Source organism: Gavialis gangeticus, unplaced genomic scaffold, assembly GCF_001723915.1.
Source record: "Gavialis gangeticus isolate Ggan-Ray unplaced genomic scaffold, GavGan_comp1, whole genome shotgun sequence".
NCBI classification, from domain to species: domain Eukaryota; kingdom Metazoa; phylum Chordata; order Crocodylia; family Gavialidae; genus Gavialis; species Gavialis gangeticus.
This window is the reverse complement of record NW_017729024.1, coordinates 121266154-121278327: the sequence shown is the minus strand read 5'-3', so window position 1 is coordinate 121278327 and position 12174 is coordinate 121266154. Positions and strand designations below refer to the sequence as shown.

Here is a 12174-nt window from a genome sequence, read left to right as displayed (position 1 = left end):
AAATAAAGGTTTACTTATATATGGTGTGTGGGGAAGGTGAGGCTGGGGCCATGTGGACTTGCAGTGTAGTGGTGGTGGGGAGAGGTGTTTGTGTGGGTGTATGGTGCAGTTGGGGAGCACCCATGTGGCATGCAGAACAGGGAGCCTGTGGCTTGTGTTGGTATGTTCTGTGGGGCATGTAGATGGACACCCCTAATCTACTAGATGCTGCTAGTATTGCTTCTTTGAAGCTCTTTCTAACTCTTCTCCTGTTTGAATTAGTTCAGAACCAGGAAATAAACGTGTATTGTCAAAGCCAAGAAGATGATAAATCCTAATTGCCTCTAAAACTTTTATCTCCCACTGTGTGCCCAACCCTTATCTTCTTTTAAGAAAAATGTTTGCTATTAGGGAAAAAAGCAAATCCAATTATTCTGTACTACTGAAGTCTTGTAGTTAAAAAAAAATACAAAGTCAAGAATAAGAAGCTGTACAACAACAGTAAGAAAAGAGGCAGGCACACATTCTGCGCAATGGCCACAAAAAGCACATCTATTAAAACAAATGGAGCTGAAAGGAAAGGCAAATATTGCTGTTGGTAGCTACTAAAGCTGGAAGAGGACTGGTTAGCCAACAGTTCATCTATGTGAAAGTATGACATGTAATGTTACCAGGGAAAATTAGCAGATATATGCCCTGTGCTAGAAGTGGCTTTATTTTCATGGCCTACTTTACCCAACATTAAAATTAAAGGGTGCATACACATGCTCTGGGGTAGGGGTGGGTTAATTAGAGTGTTTCTCAGAAACCACTAATTAAAATCCTGCAGTATCTCGTGTATTCAGCGTCCTGCATTTCAAAATGGCCGCAGAGGCATTTTAACTAAAGCTCATTTGACAAGCTTTAGTTAAAGCGCCCCACCACCATTTTGAAATGCGGGATGCTGAATACATGAGATTCTGCTGCACAATTAATCGAGTCTGCTGCAACACGTTCTAATCAGAACACATCACAGCACATATACAAGCTCCCAAAAGTCAAGGAATGTGTGCAGCTAGCTCTGGGGTGGGCAAAATATGGCCTGTGGGATATTCTATCTGGCCCATGGACCCCCTAAAAATTTAAAAAATGAATTATCATCTTCCCCTGGTGCCTGTCAAAGATGACAAGGCACCAGTGGCAGTAGGACCCAGCGGCAGGACCCAGGAGCCACAGCAGCAAGACCTGCCTGGCTCCCGGCCCAGCCCCCAACTGGAAACCTCTGCTTCTGGCCTGGGCCCCTGGGGTGTTCCCCACTTCCCTCTGCCAGACAGGGAAATTCAGCTAAGACGGTGGGGGGGGAGTGGGGGGAGGCAGGGGAGGACCATGGGTGATTGCCCCAGTCCTTGGGGCTGGGCCAGTCCTGCTGAGTCCTGTGATGCAGCCAGGAAACATGTGGTGCTGGAGTGGCCGGCTGTCCAGCGGGCAGCAGAGGTGCGGAGAAGTGGCAGTGATGAGTAGGAAAGCAGGGAAATAGCAATGGCAGGTGTGTGTGGGGAGGGTGGTGATTGGCAGCCAGCAGGCACAGGAGTGTGAGTGAAGTGACAGCTGAGCAGGAGCATGGGGCCTGCGCCAGTGCCATGGACCCAGTGCCAGTGGGGGCCATGTGGCACAAGCTGGCAGGGGCTCTATGGAGCCAGGCTCAGCTGAGCCAGCAGGAAGAAGGGAGCCAGCCTAGCAGGCCATGTAGTCTTGGTGACCAGGGGGCAGGGCACCTGTCAAGGGGCAGGACTACCCCTCTGGCCCTTGACAGCTTGCCAAAACTTGGTAAGTGGCTCTCTAGTTGAAACAATTGCCTGCCCCTGAACTAGCTTGTTCAAAAGTCAGCCATCAAGTTTACTCTCAGTATGCCATAATGGATGTGCACTGATGAAGACATCATTTTTTTGTTTTAAAATGGATTTAAACTTTTAAAAAAGGCATTCAACAACCCAACAAGTAAAACATAGTGGAGAGTATAAGTATAACACCAAAAGAAGTTTTGAACTCTTGGCTCAGTCTCTGAACTTGCATTCACATGTCTCTACTGTTGTCTGGCTTTGCAGTCTACATAGGGATGGTCCCCCAGAAGATTGTGTCTCCAAAAGCTTTCCAGCCCCAGTGTGTCTGGGGAGTTCTTGGGCCTCTGAACTTGGAATTTCTATGCCCTTCTTTCAGCCCCTAATAAGGATATAAAGAAACTCCTTCCAAGCTAAAATTTCTCTTGTTTTAGGAACATAGTTATTGCTATACCAGAGCAAAAGAGCAATCCGTCAAGTCCAGAGAAGGGGCCAGAGACAAATAAGTACAGCACTTTTGACAAGCATGTAGGCATGTACATTAATTAGAGGAAGAAGGATGAGTGTTACTTGAGTGAGAAAGCTGTGCAGCGCCACCTTATAAATACCATTTCCCTGTGAATATAAAAACAACTTTAAAAGTTCTGTCAAGTGTTTTCTATGGCTGAATCTACACTAAACAACTGGACTGCTGGCAAATACAAGTAAGGGTTTCTCTGAAAAAGAAACAAGGCACGGAAACAGACTGGAGAGAAATACCAAGGTTTGCTAGCCTGGCACTGGCCCAGGTCCATATCCAAGCTGAGGGTTTAATCTGTTGCTCACCTCCACTCCTCAGTCTATCATTGTTAACTGGCAACCATTTCCTCACTAACCATCACAAAAAGAGATAAAGCCTCTTAGCAGCCAAGCAACCCAACTATCCCAACCACTGGAGAAGATTACTATACTGGTTTCAAAAACCACTTTAAGAGCTTTAACTAGAGGCTTTCTTACAGTCACCTCGTTTCATGACACATACAAGGGGCTTTATAATATGTGAACATTAGATGTTCTGATTCTTTGCTTAGCACTACTTGAGGGCTCTTGTTTCTGGAAGTCTGGCTTGGGATCATTTGCTGTTTTGCAAAGGCATAAAAAGAATATAACTGCACAATCAAATAAGCAAAGAAAAGTAGTGTTGTAGCTCTCAGTATAGCATTGCATTAATAGAAAGTGGAATTCTCCAATTCTTTATCATTCTTTCTAACCATTAACAATAAATATAAAAACAATCCCTTTAAACTAAAAAGTTTCATGCTTTAGGAACACAGTAATTACCAGATCAAACTATCTAATCCAGTATTCTGATATGGGCAGTAGTTAGTACCACATACTTCAGAGAAAGATGAAAGAAACATTTTAATAGATAATTATTGAATAACTTGCCCAGAGGCAGGTTATTCTAGAATAAGGCCCTTCCTAGTCCTAGTCAGTTAATAGGTCACTTATGCCCAGAAGCATGTGTCTTAAAAACTAAAATGTATATCCTAATGTAACTGAGGATTTTTTTTTTAAATTATGGCCAATCCTTTAAAACACTTTAAAGGGATAAACTTGTGGTGTAGAGTTCCACAGGGTAATTATATGTTAGATAAAAAAAGGATTTACTTTAATCAGTTGTATGTGAGGTTTTCCAATTTTGTTATATTTCCACTTGTTCTTGTAGTACAAGAACAAACAGAAGGTTTGGGCTAAATGCAAATGTTAGATTTCTCCTGGGACAAAGCCTTTATTCTGGGATCCTACAGACATCACCAGGACTGGATGACACTCACCCAGGAGTTCTGAAGGAACATAAAGATGCCAACAGATCTACAGTTTCAATAGTATGTAACCTATCCTTACAAACAGCTGCTTTGCCAGAGGACTAGCGGGTTGCCAACATAACGCCCATCTTTAAAAAGGGCTCCAGAAGCAATCCTGGGAACTACAAACCAGTGAGTCTCACTTCCATTCCTGACAAGTTGGTAGAACTGATAACAAAGAATAAAATCAGTAGTCACATGGATAAATATGATATGCTCTGGAAGAGTCAGCATGGTTTTATAAAGGGAAATCCTGCCTCACCAATCTGCTGGAGTTTGAGGGTGTTAACAAACATACAGACAGGGGAGAACTGGTTGATATAATAAATTTGGACTTTCAAAAACGTCCTTCACCAAAGGCTTTTAAAAAAACTGTATTGCCATTGATTTTGGAGGGAAGGTTCTTTTGGACTGAGAGCTGGTTGAAAGATAGGAAGCAAAGGGTAAGGCAAAATGGCCACTTTTCAGGATGGAAGGAGGTCAAAAGTGGGGTCCTGACAGGATCTTTGCTGGGCCCAATTTTGTTCAGCATTTTCAGTGACCTGGAAATGGGGGGTGCACAGTGAAATCTCCAAGTTTGCAGATGATACCAAATTATTCTTGGTAGTCAAGTCCAAGCTGATGGAGAAGAGCTGCAGAAAGATTTCACCAAGCTAAGTAAGCAAACAAAAAATGGCAGATGAACTTCAGTGTCAACAAGTGTGAGGTAATGCACGTGGGGAAAAAATAACCTCAACTATAGGTTCACAGTGCTGGGTTCTGAACCAGCTGTTACAACTCAGGAAAGAGACCTCAGAGTCACTGTAGATAGTTCACTAAAAACATCAGCTCAGTGTGCAGCAGTGACCAAAAATCCAATAAAATACTGGACAACCTTAAGAAGGGAAATGAAAACAAAATGGAGAACATCATCATACCATGCTACAAATGCTTGGTGCGCCCACATCTGGATTAGTGTGTGCTGCACCTCTGGTCCCTACATCTCCAAAAGGATACAGTAGAATTAGAAAAGATAAGAGAAGGGCTACCAAAATGATCATGGACATGGAACAGTTTCCATACCAGGAGAGACTAAAAAAGACTAGAACTATTCAGTTTGGAAAGGAGAAAGCTGAGAGGGGATAGGATACAGGTCTACAGAATCATGAAGTGTGTGCACCAAGTGAACTGGCAACTGTTGTTCACCAAGTTCTAGCATACTAGAACTAGGGAGCACCCACTGAAATTAGTAGGACACAGGTTTAAAACTAATAAGAGAAAGTATTTTTTTATGGAGCATATGGTTAACTTATGGAACTCATTGCCACAGGAGGCGGTAGGGGCAGATAGCTTAGCCAGGTTCAAAAAGGGACTAGACAAATTCATGGAAGGTAGATCTCTTAATAGCTGTTGAACAGAATAGTTGGAAAATGTTTCTTCTGGCATCTCTAAACCAATAATGGTGGATGCCAGAAAGGGTAAAGAATGGGGGCTAGATTACTATAGAGCTATTCTGTTCAATGCTTTCCCTCTAGCATCCACTTCTGCCACTGTTAGAGACAGGATAGTGGGCTAGGTGGACCACTAATCTGACCCAGGATAGCACTTCTTACATTCTTACAATACAAGATCATTTTCCCATTTGAAGTACCTGTGAAGTACCAAGATAACGTTTCCCCAGGACAACAGGGGCTAGTTTGATTAACTGCCTTCCAAGCTATGTGTGCACATGACTGTCCCACACCTGTTTTGATGGGAATCAAAGGCTGGGACAGTAAGACCCAAGACAAATCTGATGTCTTTTTTAAGTCTTAGTTTACCTCTTCTCTAACAAAGATTATATTTTATATAGTTTTATCACTTTTTTCTAATTAAGCTGTCACAAGCTTTTCACATTAGATGACCATCACTAATTTTGTGCTACAGATTAATTTGAGGTTCCATTTTATCCTTAAATCTCCATCTTCACCTAATTTACAGAGTACTGGGGCTGGAGAAACTGCATTCTACCTGATTGCAGTGATTTCTGTCATGTCACAGAACTAAACTTGCACAAGATATACGTGCTATTTTTCAGTTCTGCTTCCCACAGTTACTAGCCTTAGTTGCATGGGGCTCCATCCATGTCTCCACTATCTCTCTCCCATGCCCTTGGGGAAGGGATAAGTCTTTTCAATTCCCTCTCCATAATGCCCAGGGGAGAAGAGGGAATGGGAGTCTCCATAGCACCTGCACAAGTCTGAGTCTTGTTGAATGAAGGGAAGAGGTAAAAATAGGTCACCACGTCTTGCTTAGCAACCCATTCCAGACACACACAGAGCATAGGAGAGGCTCCAACTGCATACCTTTGGCAAAGACAAATGGGAAGATGTGAATTACACTGTTCTTACACAGAGAAAGCACCTCCAGCTCAGTGGAGATAAGATGGTAGGAAGACAGAAGCAGCCTCATGTCAAAATATTCACACTTGTCTATGAGCAAGTTCTGCACTGAATCACATACCATTACTTACAATGGGATACCTCCCTTTGGGAGATAATGAAGAAGGTCAGGATTCATACAGCTGGGGACCAAGTGACAGACCTGTCCTGTGCAGAAGGAGGGGAGGTTTCTGATGACAAGTGAGGAAGCAGGTGCCAGAAGCACAGGTTGATTTTTCTCTTTAAATATTTCCTTTTTGAATAAAGAATATTAAAAGTGAGAACTGCAGGAACACATCAGTAAGGTTGAAAAGGTACTTACACAAAATGCAGGAAAGCCAACGGGTTAGGCTTGCAAGGTAATATTAACTGCATCATGCTGTTATACCTCGTGTATTACATAGCATAAGGGAAACACTTTTGTGGTAAGTACCCCACAGCAAGGACTCCTAAATTCCACCAAAATGATAACTAATTGCATCTCTATGAAATACCTTGCATTCTCCCATTAAACACACATATCTATGACTCACACTGAAAAATCCTCCTGTATCCTCATGTACAAAGCATCAATGATTCTTACTCTCCATGATGGATTTTTCACTTTATTCTGTAGTCTAAATGGCCCAGACCCCAGGGGCTCAGCAATCACAGCATTGCTTCAGCTTAGAACATCCTTCCTCTGCCTGATCTATCAGCAAGGAAGGTGCTTACAGTCTGCTTTACTAGTTCAGCATCTCAGCTCCTCAAGTCTCTAGGCAGTCTCCGTACTCAGCCTACCCTACTGCCACATTACTGGACTGACCCTTTTGGGCACAAATTCACAAAAGGAGTGAGCAAAGACAGTCAGTGGGTACTTCCAAAATACCACTTCCTAATTATTCCTGAACTCCAAACCACAGTAACCACTTCTACAGGCAGGTGTAGTGGTAGAGTCTACATACCATTCAGTCCACAACCCTTCTGCCAACAAACAGCAGCAATGATAATGATAGCTTTTTGTGACAAGACACCTGTCCACTATGATGGCCATGCAAGACCTGCAGCAGATTCTAACAATTTTCAGTCTCCACTGAACTGAGTGAATTCAAATCTGCACCATAAAGGTAAAAGACACCTTGCTCGACTAGCAATCCCCTGAGCCATCCAGTTCCTCCATTTCCATGATAAAAATAAGTCAGAACTGTTTCCCCTCAGGAGGAAATTATGCTCATTTATCAGCAATTGAAACACAAGGAATGTTCTTTTCAGATTTATAACCAGGCAACTTGTGCTCTCCAAACTATTGACATCTCTGTTCCTCAAGGAAGTTAAATACTTGGCAACACATTACCAAAATATCCCAACACATTTTGTGTATTGATGTAAATTTGAGTGTGTTGAAAAACATGTAAGTCATCAAAACTACATTTAAAAATATGCATACCTATACAGTGAGAATAGAATAATCATGTTAAAACAAAAGTGTAAGGTGTGAATTTTACTAAATTGATATCAGAAATATGTTTCTACTAAAAGACTGTTCAATTGGGTCTCTGATCATGAAATATGGTAAGACTTCAGATTTGTTATGCCTAATAGAAATCAATTACATCATACAGTATATTTTCAACAGTCATACCCCTCTCAGAGGACCTCCTCTTATGTCATTAAAATATGTAAGGTTATAGCAGCAATAATGATGGAGATACATGTACCTAAGCAACAATTAACATGCTTGATTATGGATCACAATCTTTTACTACTGAATTATAGGTTAGTCCATTCATTTCTCATTGGTTGTAAACATGATAAGATGTTTCCAGATGAAAACACCAAAAGACATCCAGGGTTGCAGTCATGCAAAGTGATGATCAGCTCCTGGGAGGCAAGATGTGGTCTCCATTCTCTGACCTTACTATGTTCAAGGATGCTGAGAACCCGCATTTGGGACAGTCAACACACTGCAAAAGGGAGCAGGGAGCCTGGGAGGAGTTGAAAGGAGTCCCTGAAATAGAGGGGATTGGGAATGTGGTACACAGGAAGTCTTGTTGGGGAAGTGAGGAATGCAAGAAGCCCCTTGTGCATGCAGTGATCTTGGTCTATAGAAGCCACACTGTGTGGAGATCCCTTTGTTCAATTAAGTGATTTCCAATTAACTTAACATATTGTTAGGACCATGTGTATGTTCCCCACGTTTGCTCCACCCCAAATGAACTTTTTTCTCTCCCCCTGGGCTGATCCCTAGATGAAGAACGAATATTGATAGCCTTGACACAATGTTTGAGGAGCACCCACAATGGTTATCAGACAGACAAAGTGAGGGTAGAACCAGGGGCTCTCTAACTGGAGGCTCGCAAATTGAGAGGCCAGCATGTGGCTCAAGAACCCCTGTAGTTATTCCTCCCACTGCTGCATTGGGGGAGAGGACCCAAAAGGCCATGCACCATCAGTGCAGGCTGCCTGGTGTTGGGGGCGGGGGAGAAGGGGATCCTAGGAGACCGCCCTTGTAGTATATGGCGCATTTGCTGTTCAGTCTGGGGGTTGCATGCTGGCATCGTGTGCATCCCCACTTGCACCAAAATTGTATAGTGCTGGAACAGGCTACTTAGGGATCATCTCTGAATGGAGCTGGTCCTGATAAATTATCCTGAAATAATTCTTATTCCAAAGTAAAAGTAATCTACACATGGGCTAGGGGCAGAAGTTTCGCATAAACTGGTTTAAGGCATCAGAAACTGATTTAAACCTGTAACAGAACAGAAGTTCAGTGCGCATAAACCAGTTTCAAAATGGCTGAAACTGGTTTAAGGTAAACCTGGTTGAATGTACTATCAGACTTAACTGATTTGGGTCAAACAGGTTTATGAAACTTCTGTCCAAGACCCCTTCCTGGTTCAAGCTAAATCACAGTCCCCCAGCATCCCAGCACCCTTTGCAGCCCTGGGCTGGGATGTGCCGTCTGTTCCAGCAGAGAAGGGTTGGGAGGGAAGAGGGGAGGCAGGGACTGCCCGCCCCCAGGCAAACCCTGGCTGGGGTCTGGGGCCAGGGAGAGGGGTTACCCCTACCCCCAAGGACAGAGCTGCCCTGCTAAACTTACTGAAATGTAATGCTGGCTGAGACTGAACTACAAATCTCAGAGGCACCTGGAAGCAGGAAGAGGAACTGATTTAGCAATCCTGCAGAGTCCTGCTTCTGTGAAGCTCAGAAATCTCAGAGGCAGCAGGCAAGGAAGTGCCAGAGAGCTGTGCTCTAGTGTCCTCCTCCTCCCCCCGCCCCAGCTTCTGGCCTGAACCACTGAAGGTATGTGGCTGCATTTCAAGAATCAAAAGGTAAATGTGTATCCAGTTGTTTCTCAATTTAATCTTTGCAGTTTAGACTAATCAATTCAGCCTCAGGCTTGTTAACTGTCTATACTTAGCCATGGAGTTAATCAACTACAGATGAAGATGCATCCTTATGTTACATTTTTATAGTGTCTAGTATGATGGAAGCTCTGACCTGCCCGAGGCCTCTAGGCACACATGGCTTGTATGTCAGATCATCATCATTGTTTTGTGCCATCAAGAACATACTAAAATCCCAAGTGTAACAATAAGATAATTACTCAATTGAGCAGCTTTCAAATCAATTGCTATTAGTTTTTAAAATAAAAAATAAAATGAAGATGGGCTTACCTCTCAGTGCCTGAGTCCACAGCTGAGAGAGGAGGTAACTGAGATGGTGGGTTGTGGGGACTACCCTGTACATTATGCCCAGGAGAGGGGTGACTCACAGGATGCGTCAGAGGCACAGCCCCAGCCGCTGTTCCACTCCGACTTGAGTGCGTGCTGGAGAACATTGTCGCTGAAATCAGAAGAGCAATATCCAGTATCATGATAGGTACAGCCTGGTTTTGATCAATACAACTAGGCAACAAGTCACTCATTCTACTACTGACTTAATGCTCATTCTCAGATTTTGAACCTTGTTTTCTGCTGGGAACAAAACCACAAGATCTTCACTGGTTCACATACGTGGTTTTCTAAAATGAAGAATAATAAAGCTATAGACCCAGATTAGGAAACTTAGCTTGAGCATTTTGCAGATCTAGAAACTGATTGTTTAGTATCAGAGAAAAATATAAAACAGTTTTTTTAGAGCTGGATAACAAACTGATTAAAAATCATATTTAAAAAAAAATGTTTGAGTGTTGTTACTTATAAAAAAATACTTCTAGAGTTCTTTTAAAAAAATAAATACTTCTAGAAATACTTCTAGAGAATCCAACTCTCAACTTGAAATATTTTCAATTCTTTTTGTAAAAAAAATAAATAAATTTGCTACATTTCAATGTGCTTTAATAATTATCCATGTTATGTGAAAAGCAAGTATGTGAGATGGGACAAAGTGCTAGGTTGAACATAAAATCATTATGGAAGTCCCTCCCCCTGTTTTAATCTGTTGACCTAAAAATTTACTGCCTCATTTTCAAAGTCCCCTAAACTGAGTAACCAGGGCTAAGGACTTAAGTACTGAATCAGATAATCATTACTGTCTCACCCCTTGTCTCAAGTCATAGATGATTTTTGCTTTTTGTAAAAAGCAAAACAGCAGCAAACATGGAGGTTGACACAATAATTACCATGTCTCCTGCCAAATCTAGGTGCTTTGGACCCCATTACTCAATGATTTTTATTGACAGCTGTGCCAAGTGGTGTACACTGATTCTGAGTGACAGCCTAGACATGCTCTTAAATATTTTATAGACTCTGGGGAGGAGTTAAGATAGTCTGCCTGCAGTAGGAAAATGATCTCTCACTGACTGGTTGTCATGATAGCTCCCTGTTCCTGTGTGGTCTCAATGATTTTCATAAAGGTGCCTACAGTGGTTTTGTTTAGGCCTAATCTATATTACAAATGGTTACCTGTAAAAATTGCCTTATGACAGTATATCCCAGGACTCACTGTCAGGCCCAGAGATCTCAGTTATGCCACTCAACTTAAACCACTTCCCTGAACTGCTTTAGTACAAGTAGAGAAATTTTCCACTGATAAAAGTGGCTAAGTCCATACTACATTATCTGCACCAATATAAACAATCCTCCAGAGCAATCATACAGTGCTTCTGTCCTCGTGGAAGTGACCACCCTGCTCATAGTTTTGACATTTATTCCCTAAGGGGCTGCAGTAATTGCAGATCCTCTACCCATAGGCCCCATTTTAAAGTCCTCAGGATGTTGGGACATGCCTTTTTGCCAGGCCATCTTTGCCAACTACTGCTGCCTTAGGCTATCTCTGTAGCACCTCTCCAAGTACAGGCAAGCCCTACCCAAATACTTCTACTCCATGCATGCCCAAACATGATAGTTAGGCAAAGTAGATAGTTCAGAGTGGCATTAGTGGGCTCATAAGAACATAAACACTTCCATTTACTGAGTCATACGACAAGTCCATCTTGCCTAGTCTCCTGTGTCACGAGTGGCAGGCATGGGATGCCAAAAGAGTGAACAAGGTATGACCAGGGTTTTTCCATTTGCAGCCTCCAGGATTTAAGGTCTAGAAAGTTCTGATTCAGAGGCTGTATCCTTAACTTTCAGGCTCAACAGTTATTGATGCCGCTTTCCTCCAAGAATTTGTCCAATCCCTTTTTGAATCTGGCTAAACTATCAGCTTCCACAACATCTGGCTGGCTCCTACCTTAGGGGTCTTTAAAAGGAGGCTTGATAACTACCTAGCTGGGGTCATTTGAGCTTCAACTTAATAGGAATCATAAAAGCCCTGTATTCATTCCTGCCCGGGGTAGGGGCAAGGACTAGATGATTTGCTTAGGTGCCCTCTGACCCTGCTTCTATGAAACTATGAGTTCCACACTTTAATTACACACTTGGCCCATCTAACAGTGCACTTTAATGTGCATTAACTTATTTTACCGAGCATTAAAGCATCACAAAAAGTGCTCTTAAAGTCTTTAGTTAATGCACATTAAAATAGGCTAATGCCTATTTTTCTAGTACCTCACAGTGGAGGAACTAGATTTAATGCCCATTACCTAAAGCACATTAATGAATGTGTAGATATGACTATTGCGTGAAAAAGAAATTCCTTTTGTTAGTATTAACCTTACTACCTACCAGTTTCATTTTGTGATCCCTAGTTCTTGTATTGCGACAC

General features: G+C 42.4%; 1 protein-coding gene across 1 annotated transcript in view; it reads right to left on the bottom strand.

Moving 5' to 3' along the window:
• The window catches only part of GLIS3 (GLIS family zinc finger 3), a 441718-nt gene that overhangs the window by 60822 nt on the left and 368722 nt on the right, over positions 1 to 12174 (bottom strand). The window contains exon 8 of the mRNA XM_019517632.1: positions 9699 to 9867. Within this exon, the coding sequence (XP_019373177.1) occupies positions 9699 to 9867 (169 nt within the window). The remainder of the gene's footprint in view (positions 1 to 9698; positions 9868 to 12174) is intronic.